Source organism: Aquila chrysaetos, chromosome 3 (genome assembly GCF_900496995.4).
Source record: "Aquila chrysaetos chrysaetos chromosome 3, bAquChr1.4, whole genome shotgun sequence".
NCBI lineage: Eukaryota > Metazoa > Chordata > Aves > Accipitriformes > Accipitridae > Aquila > Aquila chrysaetos.
This window is the reverse complement of record NC_044006.1, coordinates 18,692,885-18,718,316: the sequence shown is the minus strand read 5'-3', so window position 1 is coordinate 18,718,316 and position 25,432 is coordinate 18,692,885. Positions and strand designations below refer to the sequence as shown.

General features: G+C 40.7%; 1 protein-coding gene across 3 annotated transcripts in view; it reads right to left on the bottom strand.

The window, feature by feature from the left end:
• Window positions 1-25,432, bottom strand: part of BBS9 (Bardet-Biedl syndrome 9) — a 329,252-nt gene that overhangs the window by 6,350 nt on the left and 297,470 nt on the right. Inside the window, exon 23 of one of the 3 annotated variants that reach the window (XM_030007535.2) lies at window positions 19,889-20,045. The exons of the other annotated variants lie outside the window; for them this stretch is intronic. Within the exon in view, the coding sequence (XP_029863395.1) occupies window positions 20,017-20,045 (29 nt within the window). The 3' untranslated portion in view covers window positions 19,889-20,016. Of the gene's footprint in view, window positions 1-19,888; window positions 20,046-25,432 lie in introns of those variants that run through there. 3 annotated transcript variants of the gene reach the window in all.

Below are 25,432 nucleotides of genomic sequence, written 5' to 3'. Positions count from 1 at the left end.
AGGGTCCCTTCCAAGGCAATTTCTTCATTTTGTTTCTTTGTTTTCCGAAGTACAGCAACTAAATATCCCTATCATTAATTTTATCCTGACAATTGGTAACTTATGCTGTGCTTGTTTTGTATAATGCTGTTGTCTTCAACCTTAATTACATTATATGGTGCACACACACAAACATACGTACCCATACACATCCCTACTACAAAATTTTCTGCTGAGAACCCCAACACCTAAAAGCATTAGAGCTGCCACCAATGGGTCCAAGGAATGAACAACTAGATTGAATTACTGCCCATCTGTTTTGGGTAAGGTAAGGAGGTGTGCACCAGTCCACAGTTCCTGGGATTATCAAGTACTCAAGCTGTAAATGGTAGAGTTCAGACTCCTACATTTATAATGTTGCAAAGTTTCTATGCTTTCTTTAGGTCTTTCTTCTGCTTTGTATTTGGAAAATGCGCAAGACATATGAAATGTTTCTAATATGAAGTTACTAAATTTGAACATCAGGAAAAACATCCAGTGACATGACCAATAATTCCCAAGGCACACAGCTGCTTCTTCTAATGACCTCCACCACACACACACACACATATATATACACACATATATACACACTGCTGGAATAAACACGTTCTGTAAGAAACAAGGAGCTGCCGAAACACCAAATCTAGCTTACATTTATAGATATCAAGGAGAGAAGAACAAGAAGATTGGGATGCTGGTTAGTTTGAAGCAATGTAGAACTCTGTAAGCAGCACTCTAAGCTCTGTTCTGGAACAAAAAACCAAAAAAACCAAACCAACCAAACAAAAAAAAATCCAAAAATTACTACAGAGCAAACTGAATATGCTTGCAGGAAGACAAGCTGCTTAAAAAGCAGTTACCTATCTGAAATGAAGTCATTGATCATTACTGCGGAAAATGTAAATTCAATGAAGCCAAAATTTTGGATGAAAAATGCTTATTTTCTCCAAATACCTGACTTATCACAATCACCTATCAAATCCTGGATATTTTTCTAGGAAAGTTTGCAAATTTTTTGAGACATGGTTGTTTTCATTTAGAGACGATCACAAGAAGTCATCACAAATGACACATTTCAGCTGGAACAGATATTTCCTGTCAGGAATTAAATCCCTAAAAATGAGTTTGCTTTTCAGTGGCCAAACCTCCCTTCTTTCTAATTATCTATCAGCCTTTGTTAGGGCATTAAATTAATTCAGTGGCTTCTATGGCAAATACATACAACACAAATCTAAAACTTGACTAATCACGGCCACACAAATGTCAATGCTTCAATTTATTCTTCATCATGCTTATATCTTCCCATTCACTGAGACCCAAAATCCTATTAAGCTTTTCAGAACTGCTGGCTCTTGAATAATTTGCTGTCAGAAAAAAAAAAAAAAAAAAAAATCAGGGCCACGTACACTGAGATTAGACAGATAATAATATATTAAAAACAGGGTCTCTTTTGCATAGACATAAGTCTTTGCTTTTTCCTGGGGAGAAGTAATGCCATAGTAATCAGTCTTTTGCCTGCTTGATTGGCTGTGCTGTTTTGTTGTCTTCCCAGACAGACAGACCAACCAGCCAGCTGACTATTAACAAATCCTTTATCTTCCCAGAGAAGTGATCACCATGACAGATAGGCAAAACTCCAGGGGTAGGTTAGCTTTAGGGCAAGATTTTCCACCATTTTCATATGAATGGCAGTGAATCCTACTCCTGGAGACAGCCCCCCAGTGTCTGCCTGTAGAAAGATCTAAGATCCTTCACGGATATGATATACATATATATATTACAGTCAATTTCTACTCCTTATAGGTTGGTTGCAGCTCATAATCGACATCTGAAGACCTACAACCTCCCTGTTAGTATAACTTCAAACATTCCTCATCTACCTATGCAAACTTTAGCTAATACTGAGCAAACTTTTCAGCTGAGATGATTTTCCTTAGAAAACTGCAAATGCAGGTCAAACAAACCATCAGTCAAATTTCTGCTGAATTTGTCAGATCAATTTGTTTAAAAAAAGTAATTACAGCATTTTTTATATTTTCAAAATCTTTTGAATTTTCGTTTCACCCTGAAGTATTGCAAATAAACTTCCTTGAACATAATGTGGTTTTTTTAAAAAAAAAAACTTAAGTTAGCAGATACAAAGTCTAAGCTAAATACTTCATTTGAGGAGAAAACGAGAAACCTGAATCAATCATTGGAGGTTGTCCCAAAATAACAAATTTTCTAATTTTTTTGCTTCAAGTCAGAAACTTAAAAAACCCCCAGTTATTCACAGACCTCTACTCTTGTTAGCGTGTACCTGCATCTTAAGTCAAAATAGTGCAGTTATTCTTTTAATATGCATGATACAATTGTCAGAATGAAGTTTTCAACAAATTTAGCTACAACATCTATATGCAAAGTACATGCAGCTTTATCCAACACCAGCTTCAGTAAAACATAGAATAAAAACTATATTAGGTCTATAGGGGAAAAAACCCCACCTTTTTATAAGTTAGTCTGTATCAGACTTGCATTTAGGGCCTGTGCTGTGCTTCTTGTGCAAGTTTAACTTGTATGGCCACAAAACAACTTAGTATCTTCATACAAAAACATCCGTTTCTCCAGTAGAGATTTCCAACATTTTCTTTATAGCCTACAGTACGCATAAGCCCATGGCTCCTCAGTACCAGAAAGATAGAACAAAATAGAAGAAATTCCGAAAGGAACAGCATAAATAATTGTGTGATTTTGTGGAAAACAGAAAAGAGGAGAGGGAGCAAAATAAATAGCTAAAGGCAAAGCAAGATTAGGAATTGTTTAGTGCTACAAAGAGATATGAAAGAGGATCAAGAAGATGAAGTCAAGGAAAGGAATATTCAAGGCTGCTTTAATGACGTGTATTCTCCCAAGGCAAGTGGTGGAAGCCACATGGCTTATGACATTTGCAAATTAGTACCACAATGAAGACAACAATCTGGTGGTGTCAGGGAGATGGTCAAGCTGATATAACATGAGTTTTCCATTTCTAACTCCTACTATCATACAACCGATCTGAGGTGCTACAAATTCCTAGGTGTTTTCTAATATTCACAGAAACATCAGCTTTTGCTTACCATCAAGTATTCAGCAACTGAATACTCTTCCGTATGTTGCTCCTTTTAACAAGGGAACATTACAGTGCAAATGATACAATCATACTCGAGATTTCCATGGTTTCTTCTGGAAATAACATACAACAGGATTTTACCATTTGATGTCATTTTTCCTTTGGAGTCTTGTGGGAAAAAGACATTGGTAGAGAGGCAGGTTTGAGGAGAAATGTGTTTAAAAAAAACAAAGGAAAAAGAATACTTGTGTAATACTTTCCAATCTTGAATGTCACACATTCCTTTTAAGCTACACTATATGAGAAAAATGCTGTGAGAGTTTTTTTCCAAATGCAATCTTTTGATAAGTCTCAGTGTTGGCTTAAAAGCAAAAGAACAAAATAAAAAGAGTCTGTATTAAAGTAACAGATGAAATTTCTTCTAAATAGACACTTAACTCCTTTCTATTGCTCACCAAAAATCTGTATCTGCTTTTTTTTGTTGTTGTTTTGGTTTTTTTGGGTCTCCCCCCCAGGCTAAAATCTTATCTTTGCAAATGCAAAGGATGATTTTTGGAGGTAGAAAGGTAATATAATAGCAGTTCATATTTTTTGTCTGATATATATTCTACACTGTCTTAATATCTCACTATACCAAAGACCTGTAATGTAATTTTCCTTATTTCCACTGCTTTTCCACTGGCATCAGTCTTGTTTCATACAGATGGAAGTAGAATCACCCCCTGCTACACCCCCTGGATAATATTTTCAGGCGTATCTTGGCCATAGTAGCTATAATGGCAATTTCAGTACTCACAACAAAAATTGTAAAGCTACTCAGATCTGATGATCCAATTAAGGATTCCTTAAGGCCTGGGCATTTCTGAACAACCACTAGAAATTTCTGGGCCCTCCAATCTCACACCAAAATCAGCAGAACCAGAAGGAGGGCAGTACTTTGCAGGACTGAGCCTTTTAGCACCTCCAGGAAGAGCAGTAGAAGCCAACACACCCGCATCTAAGGCTTGGAATGATTAAAGTAACCATTTTAAATGTATTACGGATTTTCTCATGGGCTCAGGAAGCAATAAAAACTAAGTATAGTCAGACTGCATGAGAGCAATACAGCTTTCATAATTTTCTGTGACTTTAGGGAAAACACGCTCAACTTTTATAGACAGCCAATTCAGTATTACAAATTTTCAAGAAACGTCACTGCTATGGGATTCCCACAAAAAACGCAGGTTATGTTGAAATTACTGTCTTCTGCAAGGACACTGCTCAAAATAATTTTGCATCATGTAAATGGGTTGAGTTTAATTACAGTGCAACTGTCCTAGATCACTGGCTTCTCATTGAACTGGACACCAACGATGCTAGGAAGAACAAACGATTTCATTCTGGTGGTTATGTAATGTTAAGATTATTTCCTCATTGACTAATAAGGTAAGTGCCCAAACAAAGCTAAGAGAGCTAAGACAAACATGCTAAATCAGAAAAAAAACCCCAAAGATCCAATAAGGTAAACAATTTCCAGAAAATACACTGAAATACAGTGAGGAGGAGATCTTTTGTTGTGCAGTGCTTCAGTTTATCAATCACTTTGCAGTTCTTTCCAACTTTGGAAGAAGTTTAAACAACATCAGTGGCTTGGTACATTTAGAAACAAAATGCTAAATCCCAACATAGTTAAAGGGTATGCCACAAATAGTTAAAAAAAAGATCCTTGATTTAAGGTCAGGTACTGTAAACACTTACCGTGATTTATGCATAAGTAATTCCACTGAATTTAAGGAGTCCTACAGGAATTCTCAAACATGTAAATGCTTGCAGAAGTAGAGCCTAATTTTCATACTATATGTTTTTTTAGGCTGCTAACTGATTTTTTATTCTGATGAGTAGTATAATATTATCAATTAAGTATTATTAATTAAGGCAAACAAATGATCTCTCTTCAAGTATGAAAGTCAGGTTTCCCAGACTCAGCAGTTGTATCTATATAGCGGAGAAAGAGCTACCTTTGGAGCTGTTTTACCTCCACAGTCTGCCTCTTGTCCACCTGAAATAGCCTAAAGACAGTTCAGTCATGCTTGAAAGTAACCTACCTGACAGAGGAACCTCACAGGCTTCTTTATACTTCAATTCAATTTAATGCTGTTCTTTGCTACTTGATGCACGCAAGGTCCACAAACCTGTGCCTGAAGACATCATCTAGGCCACCATCACCTGCCCTTATTTATGTAAGCAATAACATATGCCTCGCCAAGAAGGTGGACATCCAGGTTTTCACAAGCCACCTTGAAGCCAGTGAAAGTTCTCCTCAACAACATAAATCTGCTCCTGCTTAGCATATAGGACAGAGCTTTAAGACTCAGGCTTACTAGTTCAGAGAGTAGCCAACTACTCATGCATGATACTTAATCAGCTCCAATTCCAGTTCAGGAAACTGTCTCCAATCACTTAAGCATATGTGGTGGGTTGACCCTGGCTGGATGCCAGGTGCCCACCAAAGCCGTTCTATCAGTCCCCCTCCTCAGCTGGACAGGGGAGAGAAAATATAACAAAGAGCTTGTGGGTCGAGATAAGGACAGGAGAGATCACTCACCAATTACCGTCACGGGCAAAACAGACTCAGCTTGGTGAAAATTAACTCAATTTATTACAAATCAACCCGAGTAGGGTAATGAGAAATAAAACCAAATCTCAGAACACCTTCCCTCCACCCCTCCCTTCTTCCCGGGCACAACTTCACTCCCGGATTCTCTACAAACCCCCCCCAGGGGCACAGGGGGATGGGGAATGGGGTTTACGGTCAGTTCATCACACGTTATTTTCTGCCGCTTCATCCTCCTCAGGGGGAGGACTCATCACACTCTTCCCCTGCTCCAGCATGGGGTCCCACCCACGGGAGACAGTCCTCCATGAACTTCTCCAACATGGGTCCTTCCCTCGGGCTGCAGTTCTTCACAAACTGCTCCAGCATGGGTCCCTTCCTTGGCGTGCAGTCCTTCAGGAGCACCCTGCTCCAGCGTGGGTCCCCCATGGGGTCACAAGTCCTGCCAGAAAACCTGCTCTGTGGGCTCCTCTCTCCACAGATCTGCAGGTCCTGCCAGAAGCCTGCTCCAGCGCGGAGTTCCCATGGGGTCACAGCCTCCTTCGGGAACCCACCTGCTCCGGCGTGGGGTCCTCCACGGGCTGCAGGTGGATATAACAGGAGGTGGATAAACAGGAGGAGCTGGAAGCCATCGTGCAGCAGGATAGATGTGACTTAGTCGCCATCACGGAAACATGGTGGGACAACTCCCATGACTGGAGTGCTGCAATGGATGGCTACAAGCTCTTCAGAAGGGACAGGCAAGGTAGAAGAGGTGGCGGGGTGGCGCTCTATATTAGGGAATGTTTTGACTGTATAGAGCTACACGATACTGATGACAAGGTGGAGTGCTTATGGGTGAGGATGAGAGGGGAAGCCAATAAGACAGATATTGTGCTGGGAGTCTGTTATAGACTGCCCGACCAGGTTGAAGAGACGTATGAATTGTTCTACAAGCGGCTGGCAGTAGTCTCAGAATCGTGTGCCCTTGTCCTTGTGGGGGACTTTAACTTTCCAGACATCTGCTGGAAATACAACACAGCAGTGCGTAAACAATCTAGGAGGTTCCTGGAGTGTGGGAGAGATAACTTCTTGACACAGCTGGTGGATGAGCCAACCAGGGGAGGAGCCTTGCTAGACCTACTGTTTACGAACAGGGAAGGACTGGTGGGAGGTGTGATGGTCGGAGGTCGTCTTGGGCTTAGCGACCATGAAATGATAGAATTTTCAATTTTTGGTGAGGCAAAGAAGGTGGTCAGTAAAACCACCACTATGGACTTCCGGAGGGCTAACTTTGGCCTCTTCAAGGCACTGGTTGAGAGAGTCCCTTGGGAGACAGTCCTGAAGGGCAAAGGGGTCCAGGAGGGATGGACATTCTTTAAGAAGGAAATCTTAATGGCTCAGGACCAGGCTATTCCCATGTGCCGCAAGTCAAACCACCGAGGAAAACGACCGGCCTGGCTGAATGGGGAGCTTTTGCTAGGACTCAAGAAAAAAAGGAGAGTTTATCATCCTGGAGGAAAGGGCGGGCAACTTGGGAGGAGTACAGGGATCTTGTTAGATCATACAGAGAGAAAATTAGAAAGGCAAAAGCTCAGCTAGAACTAAAACTGGCCACTATTGTAAGGGACAACAAAAAATGTTTTTACAAATATGTTAACAGTAAAAAGAATCCCAAGGAGAATATCTTTCCTTTAATGGATACAGAAGGGAACATAGCAACCAGTGATGAGGAAAAGGCCAAGGTACTTAATGCCTTCTTTGCCTCAGTCTTTAATAGTGAGTCCAGTCATCCTCAGGGTACTCCACCCCTTGAGCTGGAAGGTAAGGATGAAGAACACAACATACCCCCCTTAATCCAGGAGGAATTAGTTAGGGACCTACTTCGCCATCTGGACACTCAGAAATCTATGGGACCTGATGGGATCCATCCAAGAGTACTGAGGGAACTGGCAGAGGTCCTTGCCAAGCCACTCTCTATCATCTATCAGCGATCCTGGTCAACAGGGGAGGTCCCAGAGGACTGGAGGCTTGCCAATGTGACTCCCATTTATAAGAAGGGTCGGAAGGAGGATCTGGGGAACTACAGGCCTGTCAGCTTGACCTCGGTACCAGGGAAGATTATGGAACGGTTTGTCTTGAGAGCACTCACATGGCAAGTCCAGGACAAGCAGGGAATCTGGCCCAGTCAGCATGGGTTTACGAAAGGCAGGTCCTGCTTGACTAACCTGATCTCCTTCTATGACCATGTGACCCGCCTAGTGGATGAGGGAAAGGCTGTGGATGTTATCTACCTCGACTTCAGCAAGGCCTTTGACACTGTCTCTCATGGCATGCTCCTTGAGAAACTGGCGTCTCATGGCTTGGACAAGTGTACTCTTTGCTGGGTGGAAAACTGGCTGGATGGCCGAGCCCAGAGGGTAGTGGTGAATGGGGTGAAATCCAGTTGGCGGCGGGTCACTAGTGGTGTTCCCCAGGGCTCGGTGTTGGGCCTGGTTCTGTTTAATATCTTTATCGATGATTTGGATGAGGGGATTGAGTGCACCCTCAGCAAGTTTGCAGACGACACCAAGTTGGGGGGAAGGGTCGATCTGCTTGAGGGTAGGAAGGCTCTACAAAGAGAGATCTGGACAGGCTGGATTGTTCGGCTGAGGCCAATCGTATGAAGTTCAACAAGGCCAAGTGCCGGGTCCTGCACTTTGGTCACAACAACCCCATGCAGCGCTACAGGCTTGGGGAAGAGTGGCTGGAAAGCTGCCCAGCAGAGAAGGACCTGGGTGTGCTGGTTGACAGCCGGCTGAATATGAGCCAGCAGTGTGCCCAGGTGGCCAAGGCAGCCAACGGCATCCTGGCCTGTATCAGAAATAGTGTGGCCAGCAGGAACAAGGAGGTGCTTGTTCCCCTGTACTCAGCACTGGTGAGGCTGCACCTCGAGTACTGTGTTCAGTTTTGGGCCCCCCACTCCAGGAAAGACATTGAGGTGCTGGAACATGTCCAGAGGAGGGCAACCAAGTTGGTGAGGGGCCTGGAGCACAAGTCTTATGAGGAGCGGCTGAGGGAACTGGGGCTGTTCAGTCTAGAAAAGAGGAGGCTGAGGGGAGACCTTATCACTCTCTACAACTACCTGAAGGGGGGTTGTAGTGAGGTGCGTGCTGGTCTCTTCTGTCAGGTGGCTGGAGATAGGATGAGAGGAAATGGCCTCAAGTTGAGGCAAGGGAGGTTTAGGTTGGATATTAGGAAAAATTTCTTTACTGAGAGGGTTGTTAAACATTGGAATGGGCTACCCAGGGAAGTGGTTGAGTCACCATCCCTGGAGATATTCAAAAAGCGAGTGGACAGGGTACTTCAGGACATGGTTTAGTGGGCATGGTTAATGGTTGGACTCAATGATCTTGAAGGTCTTTTTCCAACCTAAATGATTCTATGATTCTATTCTATTCTATGATATCTGTTCTACCATGGACCTCCATGGACTGCAGGGGGACAGCCTGCCTCACCATGGTCTTCACCATGGGCTGCAGGGGAATCTCTGCTCCGGCACCTGGAGCACCTCCTCCCCCTCCTTCTTCACTGACCTTGGTGTCTGCAGGGTTGTTTCTCTTACATGTTCTCTCTCCTCTCTCCAGCTGCCATTTCCCATCTCTCCCAACTTTTTTTTCTCTTCTTAAAAATGTTATCACAGAGGCGTTACCACTATCGCTGATTGGCTTGGCCTTGGCCAGCGGTGGGTCCGTCTCAGAGCCAGCTGGTATTGGCTCTCTTGAACACAGGGGAAGCTTCCAGCAGCTTCTTACAGAAGCCACCCCTGTAACCGCCCCCCCCCGCTACCAAAACCTTGCCACACAAAGCCAATACAGCATATGATCAATTGAGATCAGTGGAACTGCATGCACCATGTATGTGTTCAGAATGCACCATGTATGTGTTCAAATTGGGTGCATACACAAGCACTGTCTTAACAAGGAATCTAAGTATAGCCTTAAATGCTTTCCTAAATAATGCCCCAGAATTCTCTGATGCTACAACACGTTATTTCAACCTATACTCCAAAAGTGGTGATATCGATGCATTTATGTATGTATTTCAATATTATTTCAAATTTAAACTTGCTAGAGTATTGATTTTGGAAAAATCTTTGAAATGTGAAAGTGGTTTTGTGTATAATTTTCTCCTTTTCTCTTCCTCTCTCCCCCCTTGCTTTTGCTAATGATCTCTGAAACTCTGGTATAAAACAATTGTGGTGAAACAGAAAATAAAATAAAAAAATCTACATTCATATTCTGAATGAAATATAAAATGCTAATGAACAATGCTCATTTAGTAAAAAAAGAAAATGAGTTCTGGGGTTTTTTTTAATTTTTTGCATTTTGCTGTGCACAGGACTTGCAAGTAATGCTGGTATGCGTTTTTTGTGGGAGGTTTTAGGTCCAAAAAGAATCTGGTGACATCACCCAAGGAAATACCTAAATCATATATTATATTTAACTCAATACAATTTTGTTTAAAACTTTCTTAGGAAACAGATACTTTTCTGTCTCCAAAGTGTTCTCAAAGGAGTCTCTGCTTTTACACATGGCATTTCTGGTCTCTCACTACAGGAGAGCTTTACATCAAAGTTCACATAGAGCTCCAAAAGCTCCATTGGAGCCTCTCAAGGTGATAGTTTGGGCAAAAATGTAAAGAGAGATATGTTATTGAGAGACATTCTGTTGCAGCAAAAGTGAAATCTAAATACAGTAGATGGAGATCTATCAAAATGTAGAGACATAGTCCCACTGTGCCTGACCATTATCTGCTTCTGCTAGGATCTTGCAACAAGCTGAATGCTATTCTTCTCTCCCAATGCATTTGCAGTTTAGAAGTCTTGTTGCTGTAATCAGGGATTTTGTTGGAAGAAAGGCAACATACATCACATGTAAGATGTTTTGGAAGGAGCTGTGAGTTAAGGTCTAGATCATTTTTGCTTTTAACCCTTACTTGGAATGGTAAGAGTGTTTTCCAATCTGTCATCCATGAAGTCATGGGTCTGCAGCCCATGAAATCACATTGAACAAGAAAATAAACATCACCCTTGCAGTATTTTCAGCTAAAGGTGCAAACATATGATCATCTGCAGGAAATGGGCCAGCAGAAATACATGATTGTGAAAGTGTGAAAACCACTCATTCAATGGTGTGTGAAGATGAAAAGCAGAGGATCAAATTGCAGTTTTACCAGTATTCTTTTAAACTACAAATGATGAAAAAGAAGAGTAAAACATATGAACAACAACAACAACGTGTAACAAAGTTTCAAATACACTATTTAAAGTAGCACCTACTCTTCTCTCATGCCTTTTGGAAGGCAGTAAAACAGAAGCACTTTTCAAATAGGTCCAGGTATTAGCAACTCATTCAATGGGTTGCAGTAAAGAGTAACAAGTAGCTCAAGACAGACAGTTCCTTTAAGCATGGTGGAATAGTCTGCTGGCTCACACTTAACATGGCCAGATCTTCTCCACCCACACAAGAGAATTCAAATTGTACTATCAGAAATTGTATTTGCCTGAAGGGTTCCATACGTGTTACCAGACTGAGTCCCTGTGCAGCAGCTTGGAAAAGGATGGCTAGTCATTTTAACAAGTTACAGATCTAAAAAAGAATGAGTTATTCTCATATATATTACACATCATGCAAGGGATGACAAGTTAAATGAGTTTATGTTGGTAAAACTGAACCGGATCATATTGAGATACCTATCTTTGGAGATGCTGCAACACCACGTCCCATTCAAGCCAAGACTGTTTTGAATGACTTCCTAGAAATGCTTCTAATACTTCTTTACTTTCCAAATTCCAGGATCAAAATGTTCTCTTCCTTTATTCTTTTATGTGTCACCTTCACATGACCATACCCAGATCTGGCATATGTCAAGCCTCATCTGTTTTTCCAGGCTCTTCCAGGAAAGACAGAAATATATAAGGAGAATGATAAAGTCTGAATACAGTTGGAAACGAATAACTTATCTTTGTGAGATCTTTCTGTGTCGTTTTGACAGACTGAGCTCTGGATTGGACTTGATGACATACTGAGCTCTACAGTTGGACTCAATGATCTTAAAGGTCTTTTGCAACCTAAATGTTTCTATGATTAGTGCAATCTGTCTAAAACTTTGGGTGGAGACTTCTGTAAATCTGAATAAATAATTTTAATTAACTTAATTAGCTGATGGAAATAATACAAGGCTCTACCATATCTTCCCTAAAGGCATGTGCTCATTTGTCCACGAAGCACATAATCTACTTTCTTAATCAATGGGTATTCAACTCATGACAGGAACTGGCACTGGGCTTCAGGGTGGGAACAAAAAGTGACCGGCAAAATGGGATTATGAGTCAACTGAAGTCACGAGTCAACAGCAGCCTGTTGCTGATTGAATCTGCCTCACCAGGTGGTGTTACTTCAGCCATTAATGCAGATTGCTGTATGGCTGCAGGGATATGCATGCCTGCCAAGGTACATAAAAAATATCCAAACCAAACTAAAATCTGCCAGATTCTGAAAATATGTAACACCCTGCTCTGTAGCTGCAATAGCATCCAAAGTAATGTTTGGGAGAGCTGACCATGACCACACCCATCCCTATGTCTGCAATACAGCCTGAAGGTTTTTCATTGATGGCCATTCCACTTAATCATTCAAAGCGATGCTCAGTTATTTGATTGCTGTGATTTAACACAGTAATAACAATAATCCAGACTATGCTTAAACCACTCACAGTACTTCCCAAACTGTTTATTAGCATTGGCTTCTGCTTTACTAGCTATTTTCAACACCCTTAATACTGAAGCTCGTCCTCTGGCACCTCTGAGAAGACCGAGACTATATGAAAAAGGTGGCCTTATTTTTTATTTAACTGAGTATCTGATAACTGCGCTTTAACTTCAGAGTTTATTTAACCTCAGCTCAGGCTAAAGCCATCTAAAATGCCCTGTGTAACTTTAGGTCCAAGACAAAACTGCATACAGAACACAGTCTCTTTCATTTCTCTGTTAAAATGAAATTCAAGAGCTCCTCTTCAACCCATGAGTCAACTGCAAGGCCATCATTTAATAATCCCATCCTCTTATCACAATCATAGTCTGAAAATTCAGGTCCCCGTGCTCAACATCTCTGAGCAGAGTATCAGACATATCAGACAAAGGATTTCTGTCATGTTTTCACTTAATCTTATCTTTGAGCTAGTACCTTCCAACAGGTAACTGAGCCTTTTTCTGAAGACCCTCAAAAGGGGAAGCTAATCACTGGCAGTCTATTCTATCATATTCTGTCAACACAAATAACTCTTTCCATGGACTGGAACAACTTCTTTCTTAATGTATTAACTTCATCCTTCTTAACATTAGAATTCACAGGAACTGAATGCGTAATTTAAGACTTACACCCCAACAGAAATCAATATTTTACCAAGCAGTCATTAAGATTGGACAAAGAAAAGGGCATTTCCCCTTAAAAGTAGGTTTTGTTCAACAGGCAAGACACAAGAGCAATATACAACATAACAAAATAATTGGCCTATTGAACATAAAATATCTCACATTTGTTTTCTGAAAAATGTTATCTGTTTAATGTACGCAATGATATTTTTATCAATGTTTCTGTAAAACTTACACAACTTTTTTGTCTACACAAATACAGTACGTGAAAGGCAGAAGTATGCAGCCTTTCCTCTATACACAATATGAAAGAACAGCATTTCTCTAGGAGACTTTTTTATTGTAAATCCAATGCTTATAAAAGCAGTACAATTGAAAGCAGGTGGGACGCAGTACAAGGGTTTCTCGTCGTTCTAAGCATACAGTTCGGCTCACTCAAATAATAAAACCTCTATGCTTATTCAGTCTTGTACTTCTCTTAAAGCTAGGACACTCAGTTGTGCCAAATAATGTGTTGTCCAACTTGGACTGAGAACACTAAGCTCATTTTCCTAGTGAACTGTGCTGTACTTGTATGATTTCTACATTACAAACGGACATTATCTATAAGAAAAAAAGAAATTAAAACTTTCTAAAGTCACCACTGCTTCCAATTTCTTATATTACTGGTCAAAATCTTGAAGGATTATATACCTGAGATTAAAAATTAAAAAGAACATTATCACCATGATGTAAATATACCCACATGATCGTATATAATTAGGTAATTGTGTACATACATATATTCACTCTGCCGAATTCTGCACTATTGCTATTATTTATATTTGATCTGATAGCTGGAAGACACTCTTTAGTCCATTTTCTTTGAAACTGTAAACAGTAGATAGCATCATCCTTTAGACTCATTAAAGATTAACAAGTTGGGAACAAAACTTTTACTACATTCATTTTTTGCTAACTTAAAAGTAAGAAGAAGATAAAAGGGTAACTTGCATCTCATTATGTTGAATTGTAACAGTGAGAAAGAAAAACAAAGAAGATAAAGCAGGGGTGACACGGTAAATCTGCTAATAGCTGAACTTGTTGAGATAAAATAAAGGCTATAAATCAACTTCAAATAGTTGGAAGTATTAAAAAGATGAGGTAACTTTCTGGTGTCTTTCATTCTTCCCAACTCACATTATCTATTTTCATATATTTTTAAATTTGGCTCGTGGCTGGTATCAAACACTAAAATGAGAAGTGACAGTAAGAACGGCTTTTTTCTTTGAAATTCGACTTGCCAAGGAGTGGATCTGTCACCCAAATTTGCAAAGGCAGTTCTTCTCAGATCTGCATATAACTTTGAAGTGCCATGAGGCCAGAAGAATGAAATCAGCATTTTTAAAGTCTGATTGTCAGTACATGTACTGGACAAATATACATACTCTGAACTATGCAAAGTCTGTGACTGCAACTCAGTTCTGGAAGCGGAATGCTTGCTTTATGGAAAATGTTGGTATTTGCTATAGGTTTTTATTCTCAGCTATATCAAAACGTGGAAATATAACAAAAAAATGAAACTTTTCACTAAGTTTCAGATTGGCAGTGTCACCATAAAACAAGTTGTGGTTATGAAGAACAGAAACGACAAAGGCTCATTTCCTATCCTGATTCCTATTCCTGATTTCTGTCAGATTTACATACTGCCTCTCCCACAGTTTGCCCAGCTAATCCCACCTATGTCCCCTCTCACCTCACAGAACCTTCAGCTACCCTTCACATCTACTAATTTCCTCCCAAGCAAAAGCCACAAATTAGGCTGGTTTTAAGGTAAGGGCATACTTACTCAAGATCGCATCAAACACAATAGGCAACACTGAAACTCCTGTTTGAGCCTTCCTCCTAGTAATCTGAACCTTTCCTTTACACCCACCTGACAACTTCTATGAAATTTGTATGAAATTATATATTTTTGAGATGTTTATCTCTCTTTAAAACGCATCAGAAACTGGCAATGGGGGTTCAACAAGGGTGGGGAGAGAAGAACAGGAGACAACCATTGATTACATAAGGTTTCAAAGCAGGCTAAAAATGAAAGGCATTTTCGTTAAGATACGAAGTAACCGGACATAACCGGACATTTTTAAATTATAATTTTGAGATATTCCAGTTCAGCAAATCCAAATGTTCCATTTCAATATGTCCAACTGCTTCACATCAAACAAAAAGAGATGCATTTTCAACTTGTTTTCCTGCAATCCATCTGTGTCTCAGAGATATTCACTGTGTGAAAACCTTTACATAAACTAATTCACCGGGGCGGGGGGGGGGGGGGGGGGGGGGGGGGTCGGGGAATGGTATTGTTGATTTCCCCTGGATAAGAGTAGCTTTAGATGAGAAATTTTGGAGAATCAAAAAAAAAACCAAATCAAGAACCCACACCCTGACATTTAATTATATAATCTACTAGGAAAACAGTCTATAAGGAAGCACTTCTAAGTTAGAGGCTTGTATTAAATTTAAAAAACAACCCTGTGATTTATACCACCAGTTAGCTTTATAAAATGCCATATGTTAAAAAACAAACGTAATTAAAACAGCAGGGTGAATTCAATACCTCTAAAAATGCCTTCCTGATTGTAAATGTTCTGCAGAAAGATGGTACGGAAAACTGCATCACTTGAACAGATAAAGAAAATGCCCTTTAAGTGGAGATGCCTGATTTTTACCCCGGGTTTCTGTGGAACAGAGCATGGGGCTCATTAGCGCAAGCTCTGTCCCATGTGAGTGTGATTGACATGCTGGCAGGACCCCAGCAGATACCTCCATGCACATGTACAACCTCTGTGCCAGCACTGGAGTCTCCACTGCCTGCTCTCAGCACAGCTCTGCCAGCCTGCATGAGAGGTGACTAGGTGAGCTGTAACCCCCCTTCACACCTTTCTAGCCTTGGGTCTCTCTCAGAGTATAGAGAAGATGTCTACGAAACTGGTGGAAACCAACTTCTGTGGGCTGTCACTCACTGAATAAAGGAGAGGACAGGAATCCACGGAGCGAACACTTCTCAGTAAGGGTTTGCAAAAACAGATGATCATTTTCAAAAGGAAGTAATCACGTTTTTTATTTTGGATTTTTTACATATAGTTCTGCATGAAGCACTGAATGAAGGGCCTCATCCTCACAAGCATAAGAATGATGGGGGATTCTTTCAGCTGGTACCACACAACCCTAAAGTGTACCACCAAAGTGACTCCTTAATGGATCAGCGGGGGAAGAAAGACACAGTTATGTGTCCGGCACATGCACACCAAACACAGAGTTACCTCTGTGCCAGAGAAACTCTCCTTTGGGAACCTACAAAAAACCTGTTGGAGCTAAACTGAGCAGAATTTGACTATTTTAAAGGAATACTGGGTGTTGTTGAGCAACCTTTAGAATGCTGCTCCTCACTGTGGCACACCACTTAAGAAAACACAGCATGGTAACATGAAAACATATGCCACCAACCGTTACTGTTCACAGATTTTAAAGAACAGAATGGCTTAGACTATGATGATCTCAATACAACCATCTAGTTGGGTGCCTGGAATAATACAGAATATAGAATTTCACCCAATAATGTACTCAACAAGCCCTTAACTTCAAGTTGAGCTTTTTGATGTAAAAGCTTCAAGTGAAAAATGAATCACATCTGTAAGGAAGTTACTCCTCTCTGCCCAAATTTTGTCCTTTATTTCTAGGTCCAAATTTTTCTTGCTTCCAGCCACATACATGTGCAATACATAGGCTCTAAAATCATTATGTGGTTTTGTTCATCTCTACTTTACATCAAACAAAACACAAGAGAAAGTAAAAAAAATAGCTGTAATATGCACATTACAGAGCAGTTAATCTCATGTCTAGTGTCATACAAAGTATGGGATAACAATCTTGAATATAATGCACATTGTCTACTGGAATTGTCATTGCTTGGATAGCGAGTTCAATTTGCCAGTACTAAAAGGATTAAGTCTAGGTAAAGCACATATCCGAGCAACCTATGCCCAACATGGATAGTTTCCCCATTTGTCAGGGAGCACTTATGGAATGAAGGAGATAGAAATGACACTTGCTACACTCTGCACTTTTGCACTTTCAGCATATTTTTCTCCACAGGGTACGTAATAGTCTGGTGGACTTTTCTCTCTTTTTTTCAAAGTAAGTTTGAAAGCCAGATCAGAGAATCATAGAATCATTTAGGTTGGTTGAAGGAAAAGACCTTGAAGATCATCCAGTCCAACCATCATCCATGCCCTCTAAACCATGTTCTGGAGTACCTTGTCTACGCGCTTTTTGAACACCTCCAAGGATGGTGACTCAACCACTTCCCTGGGTAGCCCATTCCAATGTTTAACAACCCTCTCAGTAAAGAAATTTTTCCTAATATCCAACCTAAACCTCCCTTGCCTCAACTTGAGGCCATTTCCTCTCATCCTATCTCCAGCCACCTGACAGAAGAGACCAGCACGCACCTCACTACAACCCCCCTTCAGGTAGTTGTAGAGAGTGATAAGGTCTCCCCTCAGCCTCCTCTTTTCTAGACTGAACAGCCCCAGTTCCCTCAGCCGCTCCTCATAAGACTTGTGCTCCAGGCCCCTCACCAACTTGGTTGCCCTCCTCTGGACATGTTCCAGCACCTCAATGTCTTTCCTGGAGTGGGGGGCCCAAAACTGAACACAGTACTCGAGGTGCAGCCTCACCAGTGCTGAGTACAGGGGAACACTATTTCTGATACAGGCCAGGATGCCGTTGGCTGCCTTGGCCACCTGGGCACACTGCTGGCTCATATTCAGCCGGCTGTCAACCAGCACACCCAGGTCCTTCTCTGCTGGGCAGCTTTCCAGCCACTCTTCCCCAAGCCTGTAGCGCTGCATGGGGTTGTTGTGACCAAAGTGCAGGACCCGGCACTTGGCCTTGTTGAACTTCATACGATTGGCCTCAGCCGAACAATCCAGCCTGTCCAGATCTCTCTTTGTAGAGCCTTCCTACCCTCAAGCAGATCGACCCTTCCCCCCAACTTGGTGTCGTCTGCAAACTTGCTGAGGGTGCACTCAATCCCCTCATCCAAATCATCGATAAAGATATTAAACAGAACCAGGCCCAACACCGAGCCCTGGGGAACACCACTAGTGACCCGCCGCCAACTGGATTTCACCCCATTCACCACTACCCTCTGGGCTCGGCCATCCAGCCAGTTTTCCACCCAGCAAAGAGTACACTTGTCCAAGCCATGAGACGCCAGTTTCTCAAGGAGCATGCCATGAGAGACAGTGTCAAAGGCCTTGCTGAAGTCGAGGTAGATAACATCCACAGCCTTTCCCTCATCCACTAGGCGGGTCACATGGTCATAGAAGGAGATCAGGTTAGTCAAGCAGGACCTGCCTTTCGTAAACCCATGCTGACTGGGCCAGATTCCCTGCTTGTCCTGGACTTGCCATGTGAGTGCTCTCAAGACAAACCGTTCCATAATCTTCCCTGGTACCGAGGTCAAGCTGACAGGCCTGTAGTTCCCCAGATCCTCCCTCCGACCCTTCTTATAAATGGGAGTCACATTGGCAAGCCTCCAGTCCTCTGGGACCTCCCCTGTTGACCAGGATTGACTTGACTTATGCAAAAAAACTTTGCTTTAATAAATCATTCTACTGCCAGATATTTTTTTTTTTTAATAAAATAACAGTACTTTTTTTTTTTTTTTTTTTTAAACAAATTTGCTTCTGTGGCCATAACTATGGAATAGGACCTCAGTCCTGTGCTGTGTATCACTCTTTGGAAGAGTGTAGTGGAGATGCTGAGGGTCTTGGCAAACTGAACCTGCATTTGAATCAAACTGAAACTTGAATAAAACTAAAAACTTGTACTCTGCACATTGAAACTTTATACCAGAAAGGTCCCTACTGATTAGGACACTGATGTTTTACTTCAGCACAAGGCACTGGCAGACACATTACCCCAGAAGCCTTCAACTTTAGTGTCATAACACAGTAACAATGGTGGAATAAGCTTCTTGTTAAGAAAGATTCATACTTTATCAATAGAGAAGAACTAGTGAAGCTCAGAGGAGTAGTGTGTAGAGAGATGAAGACAAACTGGACATTTGTTCAGTTCATTTGTTCAAAATGCCGTTTGAGCACATGAAGTAGGAAAACAAGTAGTATGAGAATACAGTGGCACCAAGTTATATAAGTATTGTAAGAGGGAAAGGGAAGACCACAGTTTTATGCTGTTTCTGAATGGGAGTGGTTCTCCATCACCTCTGATGGAGGACACTGACCAAAGACTGTGGCTGGCGGTGAAATCTTTAGCCAGGTTTGCAAGATTAAATGGCACACAGGAACAAAGCAATGCAAGCCGAAACAGAGCTCTCTGTGAAACACTGGCTGAGCTGAGGTAGCAGAATTCATAGTGTAAACATAATGTTTCAGAAAAATATCAGTTTACCATGTCCATCAACAAACCAAGAACAATACCAGGAACACAGTTACATCCATCATCATCTTTTACTAAAGCCTCAAGCCCTAAAGCTATTCCTGGCAGCTGTTCTGCCGAAGGTAGTATTACTAGACTAAAGACAGCAGCTTCGTAATTTAGACATAGACCCTGGACCAAGGTGCCCTGGTCGGGTCATCTCGCTGAGAATCAACAGGCTACTGTTGCTTTGTTTCTAACCACTTCCTGACTCTAGTTTAGATACTTAGTCTTTCACCACCTGGATTGTATTTGATTTGCAAAAATAAAAATAAACAATCTCCCCCAAGAAACACCAAGAATATTGCACAGTATGCAGTTTGTGACCAAAGAGGCTAGGAGCTGAGGCAATACATTATCTGGTACCTAAGCCACAGGTCAGACTGGTTGCCAGCTAAGCCAATACTTCTGGTTTGAAGCATCTGCTGAACTCTCTCAAACAATAAGAAAGATATGTTCCATCACTGAAATAGAAAACCAAATTTAAGAATGGCTGTGTAAATGAAGTGGAAGTTCACTCAAAAATAGTGACCCAGAGGCCAGCTATTTCTGGAATATGAAGAAAATTAACCTGGGAGGAGGTCTTAAAGTTTGGAGCTATAATTCTACTGATTTTCTTCAATATGAATGTAAACACAGGAATAAAAATGGTTCTGAAATATAAAATTTAAAGAAAAAACTGAAATTTTTTTCAGATGTTTCTCTGTGGATAGAATCCATGTTTTATTTTATTGTTAACTTTAAAAAGCACCTGCTGAATTAAAAATCTGGGATTTCTGGGTTTTTTTCTAGTAATTAATATTGTATGTTTTATTGCATATACTTGTATATAATACTGTAATATCATAAATATTTTGTAAACAAATCAATCCATTATAACATTTTATGGATATCTCACATCTTATAATTTTAATTTTTCCACTTTTTCTTAACTTTGGGATTAGTTGTTCCTACGCAATCAAGCTTCAGGCTTTAAGTAAAATCTATATTCCAAATGCCTGCTTAGTTGCTCACATAGCGTGTTTGCCTAAAAATATAACTTGTCCATCAAGCAAAACTGAGTAACAGCATTTCAAAACTCTGTGTAGAACTTATATTCTCAAATGAGTTCAGGGTTATCCAAATCTCAGTGAAATTTGATTATCATTATGCTCCTTAGCATTCTTTTAGCATGGTGATGGGAACCTGAAAAGAATCAAATAGGCACTTACCATCTATCTCCAGAAAGTATATAGCAAGCACATTTCACTCCCCTTGCAAGCTGTACAGTTAATGCTCAGTGCTGGCAGTAGGGCAGGGTAGAAGAGAAAGAAATGCTTCTGTTGACCACCACCTTATTTTCTTATGCCCCAAACCAGCTGCACTGATTCCAATTCCCAAGTACTCAATCTGCATAGAAAAATCTACTCTCTGGCAATGACTACACTTAACTTCACATTGAATAGTAGTAGGGAAAAAAAAAAAAAAAAAAATCTTTCAACTTGCAATTGTACACGTTCATATGTTACCACGTACCATGGCACTAAACCAGGGAAGAAATTACATCTATGCTTACATTTTAGCATACACATAGTTCCATTTACTTCTGTGACAGTACTCACAAGTCAAGCATGATCCAATTTTTTAGAATAAACTGGGTAACTCCTGCTTCCCATTTCCTTCTATGCCTTCTGTTTCTGCCTAAAAACAAACCTTTCTTTATCTTCAAGAAAGAAATCCTTCAGAAAGTACTTACGTAGCAGCACAGGAATGGCATACATAAGCGTACTTAGCCCAATAGCCACCTTTTGATAGTAATCCAAAGTAGACACTTTGGTAGTGTGCACAAAGCAGAGGGTAAATACAAAGCAATGTCCACCTTCTAGCACTCCGCAGCTGGAAAGTTTCCTGAGCTAGAGATCAGTTTTACACCTTTGTAGTTAGTAGTTCTCAACTGACTTTTCTTTCATAAACTCATCTAATCATTGAACCCATTTGTACTTCCATGTGCTTTCCACAACATCCTGTGAGAAGGTGTTCTACAATTTATATGCCACGTAGAAGGGTATCCCCTTTATTGTTTTGCAACCTGCTGCCTGATATTTCACTCAGTTGCCCTATTTTTAGTATTTTGAGAACCGTTGAACAATCCCTCCTAACTCCACACCATTCAAGTTTTCCTATGTCTCTATCATATCATCTCATGCCCCATTCACCTCTCTTCTATTCTAGAAAATGCTACCATGAAGCACCTGGTCTTTAGCTTGAATTTTGCCCTTTGGATCCATCTCCTCCCCCCTTCTTTGTCTTTGTTGTCCCTATGGATTATGACCAGCACCTCCCCTCTGCATTTTTTAATAGATCCTCTAAGTGTCTTTATAAGTGTATCACCTCTGCACACTGATCTCCTACCTCAAGTAGGAACTTGTCCCTCTTTGGTTAAGTGGTCACAGCTGGACAAACTAAGTGTCATCCCGCCCCCCCCCCCCCAAGTCAGACTCTGTTCCAAAAAGACTTCCAGTCACATACCCTTCTCTTCCGCACCAGGCCTGGGAGGAGATAGCACCAGTACGGACGACACTTTTCTTTGCAAAAGGCCCCATTGTTCCAGCAGGTAAGACACATGATACCAAAATGGCTAGATTGCTTTCTTGCACCCTTCCAGACACCGTGCTTCCACCACTGCTCCTCAGGTGCCAAATTCCTGCCAGCAGAATGTCCTCATTCATGACTGTCACAAGTACAAACAGGACTCACAAAATAAATGGATTCATAACTGAACCTAATCCCCAAACTGTGACAGAAGCCATTTGAGTAATCCCTTATCTGTCAGGGCTGTGGTCCACTTCCTCTGCACATTCCCCACCAAAAAGGGCAGAGATGAGTAGAGTAGTTCAGTTGTGGGAAGTTGCTGGCATGGAAGGAAGCTCCAGCTGAGCTTATAATGGAAACCACCTGCCCCTTGGGTTATGACAGAACAGGATTTCTCATTATATTCCCTCTATACTACTTACAAGACAGGAGATTTTCAATGTCATGTTAAAAAGAAGGCAATTTAAAAGGATAAATGCATATGAAGAAGGTTAAAAATAAAAGATGACTTTTTTTTTTAATTGATACACTCAGCACTTGGTGGGTTAGTAAAACAAAACACATACAAGCAAGATGCAAAATGTGATGGAAAAGACAGAAATGGAAAGTAAGAGTTATTACAGCAATTTCTTTTCACCTCAAGATAATGTCATCATTGCAGAGAGTAGGAAAAAAAATCCTTCTGCTTTCAGTAACAAATGTATTGCTGACCTATGAATGTCCCAGCTCAAGTTCCCAAAGCAAGTACTAAGTACCACCAGCATGAGTGCCTTCCCCCATTCTCCACCTCAGTTAAGTTTTCTAATTTGGGCAAAAGTCATGCAGGGTGTGTTGAAAGTTAAAATTCCATAACCTGCTACTCTTCAAAGCAAAATAGCCACAAACAAGTATGTTTGTATTCTACAGCACTCAAAAAGTAACAATGGAAAAACGCTTTGTTGGGGGTCTAAGACTTTGGTAAAAGCTGATTCAATGCATTAGCTCAGTTTTGAATGTAAAAGCAAAATCAGCTACCAAAAATAGCAGTCCATCTTTTTTTTGGCACCATGACATGATTTGAGAGGATAACTGTACCTTGTGCTATGATCCCATCAGATCTTAGAAACAAAACTGGTATGGACCAGTGTCCTACTTGGCATGGCAAGCTTCCAGGCAAAAAAGGTGCTGCCAGTCCACAACTGATGACAGAGCAGATGATATGCTCCACTCTTTAAATCAGTATCAAACTATCAACGCATGAAAGTAACAGAGACACTGTTTATTAGAGGGGACACCTCACTGAATGCAAATGCAGTATCACAGCACTTCGAGCTAAATCACAGTTAGGCAAAGATCGTTTCAAGGGGACCTAGAAGCCCCTTGCAGTCATCAAAAAGATGGTGGAATTTAACCTACAACTAAGAAGGCAAAGTAAGAAGCAAACAGATATGCTGTCTAACAAGATTCACCCTGCAGTCTCAGTGGGATACAGTATTTTCTTCATGCTCTCTCCTGAACTGTTGTGTAGTGTTGCTATGTACTATTAAATACTTACCGCATTCCACCCCAGGGGTGGCTCCGTTTCAGTGCTGGGTGAAGTGATCCTTATTTAATCATTACTTAGCTCACAGGAGTGCTGTGAAACTTAATTAAATTAATGCCTGCAAAGCACTTTGAGGTTCTCAGATGAAAGGTGTTATAGAAATCCAAAGTACTATTAATGTTTCTAAGGATGGGTGAAGCAAATTGGGTAAACGAAAGACCTACATAAATCTTCCCTCAAAGCAGAAGATGTTTGCAGTTTCAGTTAACCTATTTTTTATTTTTGTTTTCATTTTTAAGACCTTTACAATTCCTGACTTCACCTTCAATTGCAATAACCATTTTATAACTACACAAGACAAAGCATACTAATATCTCATTCATTTTCAGCCTCAACTTTACCTCTGCTTAAAAAGGCACTCTCAGTATTTCAAACTGCACTGCTCTCAAAGATCATAGCCATTTTTTTATCTGTGATCCATTACACAGACAACTTTATTAGATAAAAAAATAACCAGGTCTTGGATCTTCGGTGAATCTACAGTTACAGAATTAGCAATCAACTGTTACTGGAGAGTTAGCTCCAGTCTCTTAACTATGTCGAGCAACGATAACATGCTGGAATGAAAATGCAAGCTGTAAATACCATCATCTTGATTCTACAGACAGGAGAAACAATAGCTTTCAGAGAAGAAAACAATAGCTTGGAGAGAGGGGATTTTCTCCTGAGTCCCCGTGACTGCCTTTGGAATAATACAGTTTTTTGTATGTCTAAACTAAGACACATCAGAGACTCTTCTTTCTTAAAATAAAATAAAATAAATAAGTTCAAAAGATTATAATCAAAGTAGTCTGTTACCATGCAAACACAAGGCAGCCTTTTACACGACACGTAGCTGAAGACTACATGAGAAATGCATTTCTAAAAAGCATAAATGCAGAGCATTATTAAAATCATGTTACAACATGTAAAACTTATATCAAACAGAAGGCAATTAAATCCCAGAAAACTAATGAAAATGCTTGTTCTCATGAAATTCCCAGCTTAGTTTTGAAATCAAAACAATATGAATAAATATCCTAAACAGAAAAACTGCAGGAATGGAGCTTTCAATTCTTATGAGCTTTGCCCCTCTCCATTTATTTCCTTTGCAGTCTGGAGCTGAGGGGAGGAATGCTGCAACTCTGTCACCTGCCAGAGAGTACGAAGGGATATGGGTACATAAAACGGTATGGCCACTCCAATTCAGTATCACTTTATTCAATGCAGACCGAGAGGAATTTTTATTGATGCAGTGCACTTTGGGGCTTTGGCATCTAGTTACAGGTTGTACAACACCACTGTGAGAAACTGTTTTTAACCTTGAGTATGCATGACTGCTTATGAGTACTTTTATATTTTGAGGTAACTATACAGGAACAGAGAAGGCTGTGGTCAAAAGGAAGGAAGTCCCAATCTCTGCCCTACATATATTCACTATAATTGCCATCTGCATATAAAAATATATGCTTGGTTTGACTAAAACCACATAGAATATATGTGTTCTTTTGAAAGTACACAAGAACATCAAAATGAAGCAAGAAAGTATAACGCATCGAATGTTGCCCAAATATAAAAGTGTAATTTGATGAGCAAATAAACACCCACCAGCCCAGAGACTGATCAAAATACAGTGTATTCTACTTAAACACAATCATAAAAGTGAAATCTGGTGACTGTACTAGAGCATACACATCAAAATACTACGTGCCACAACTT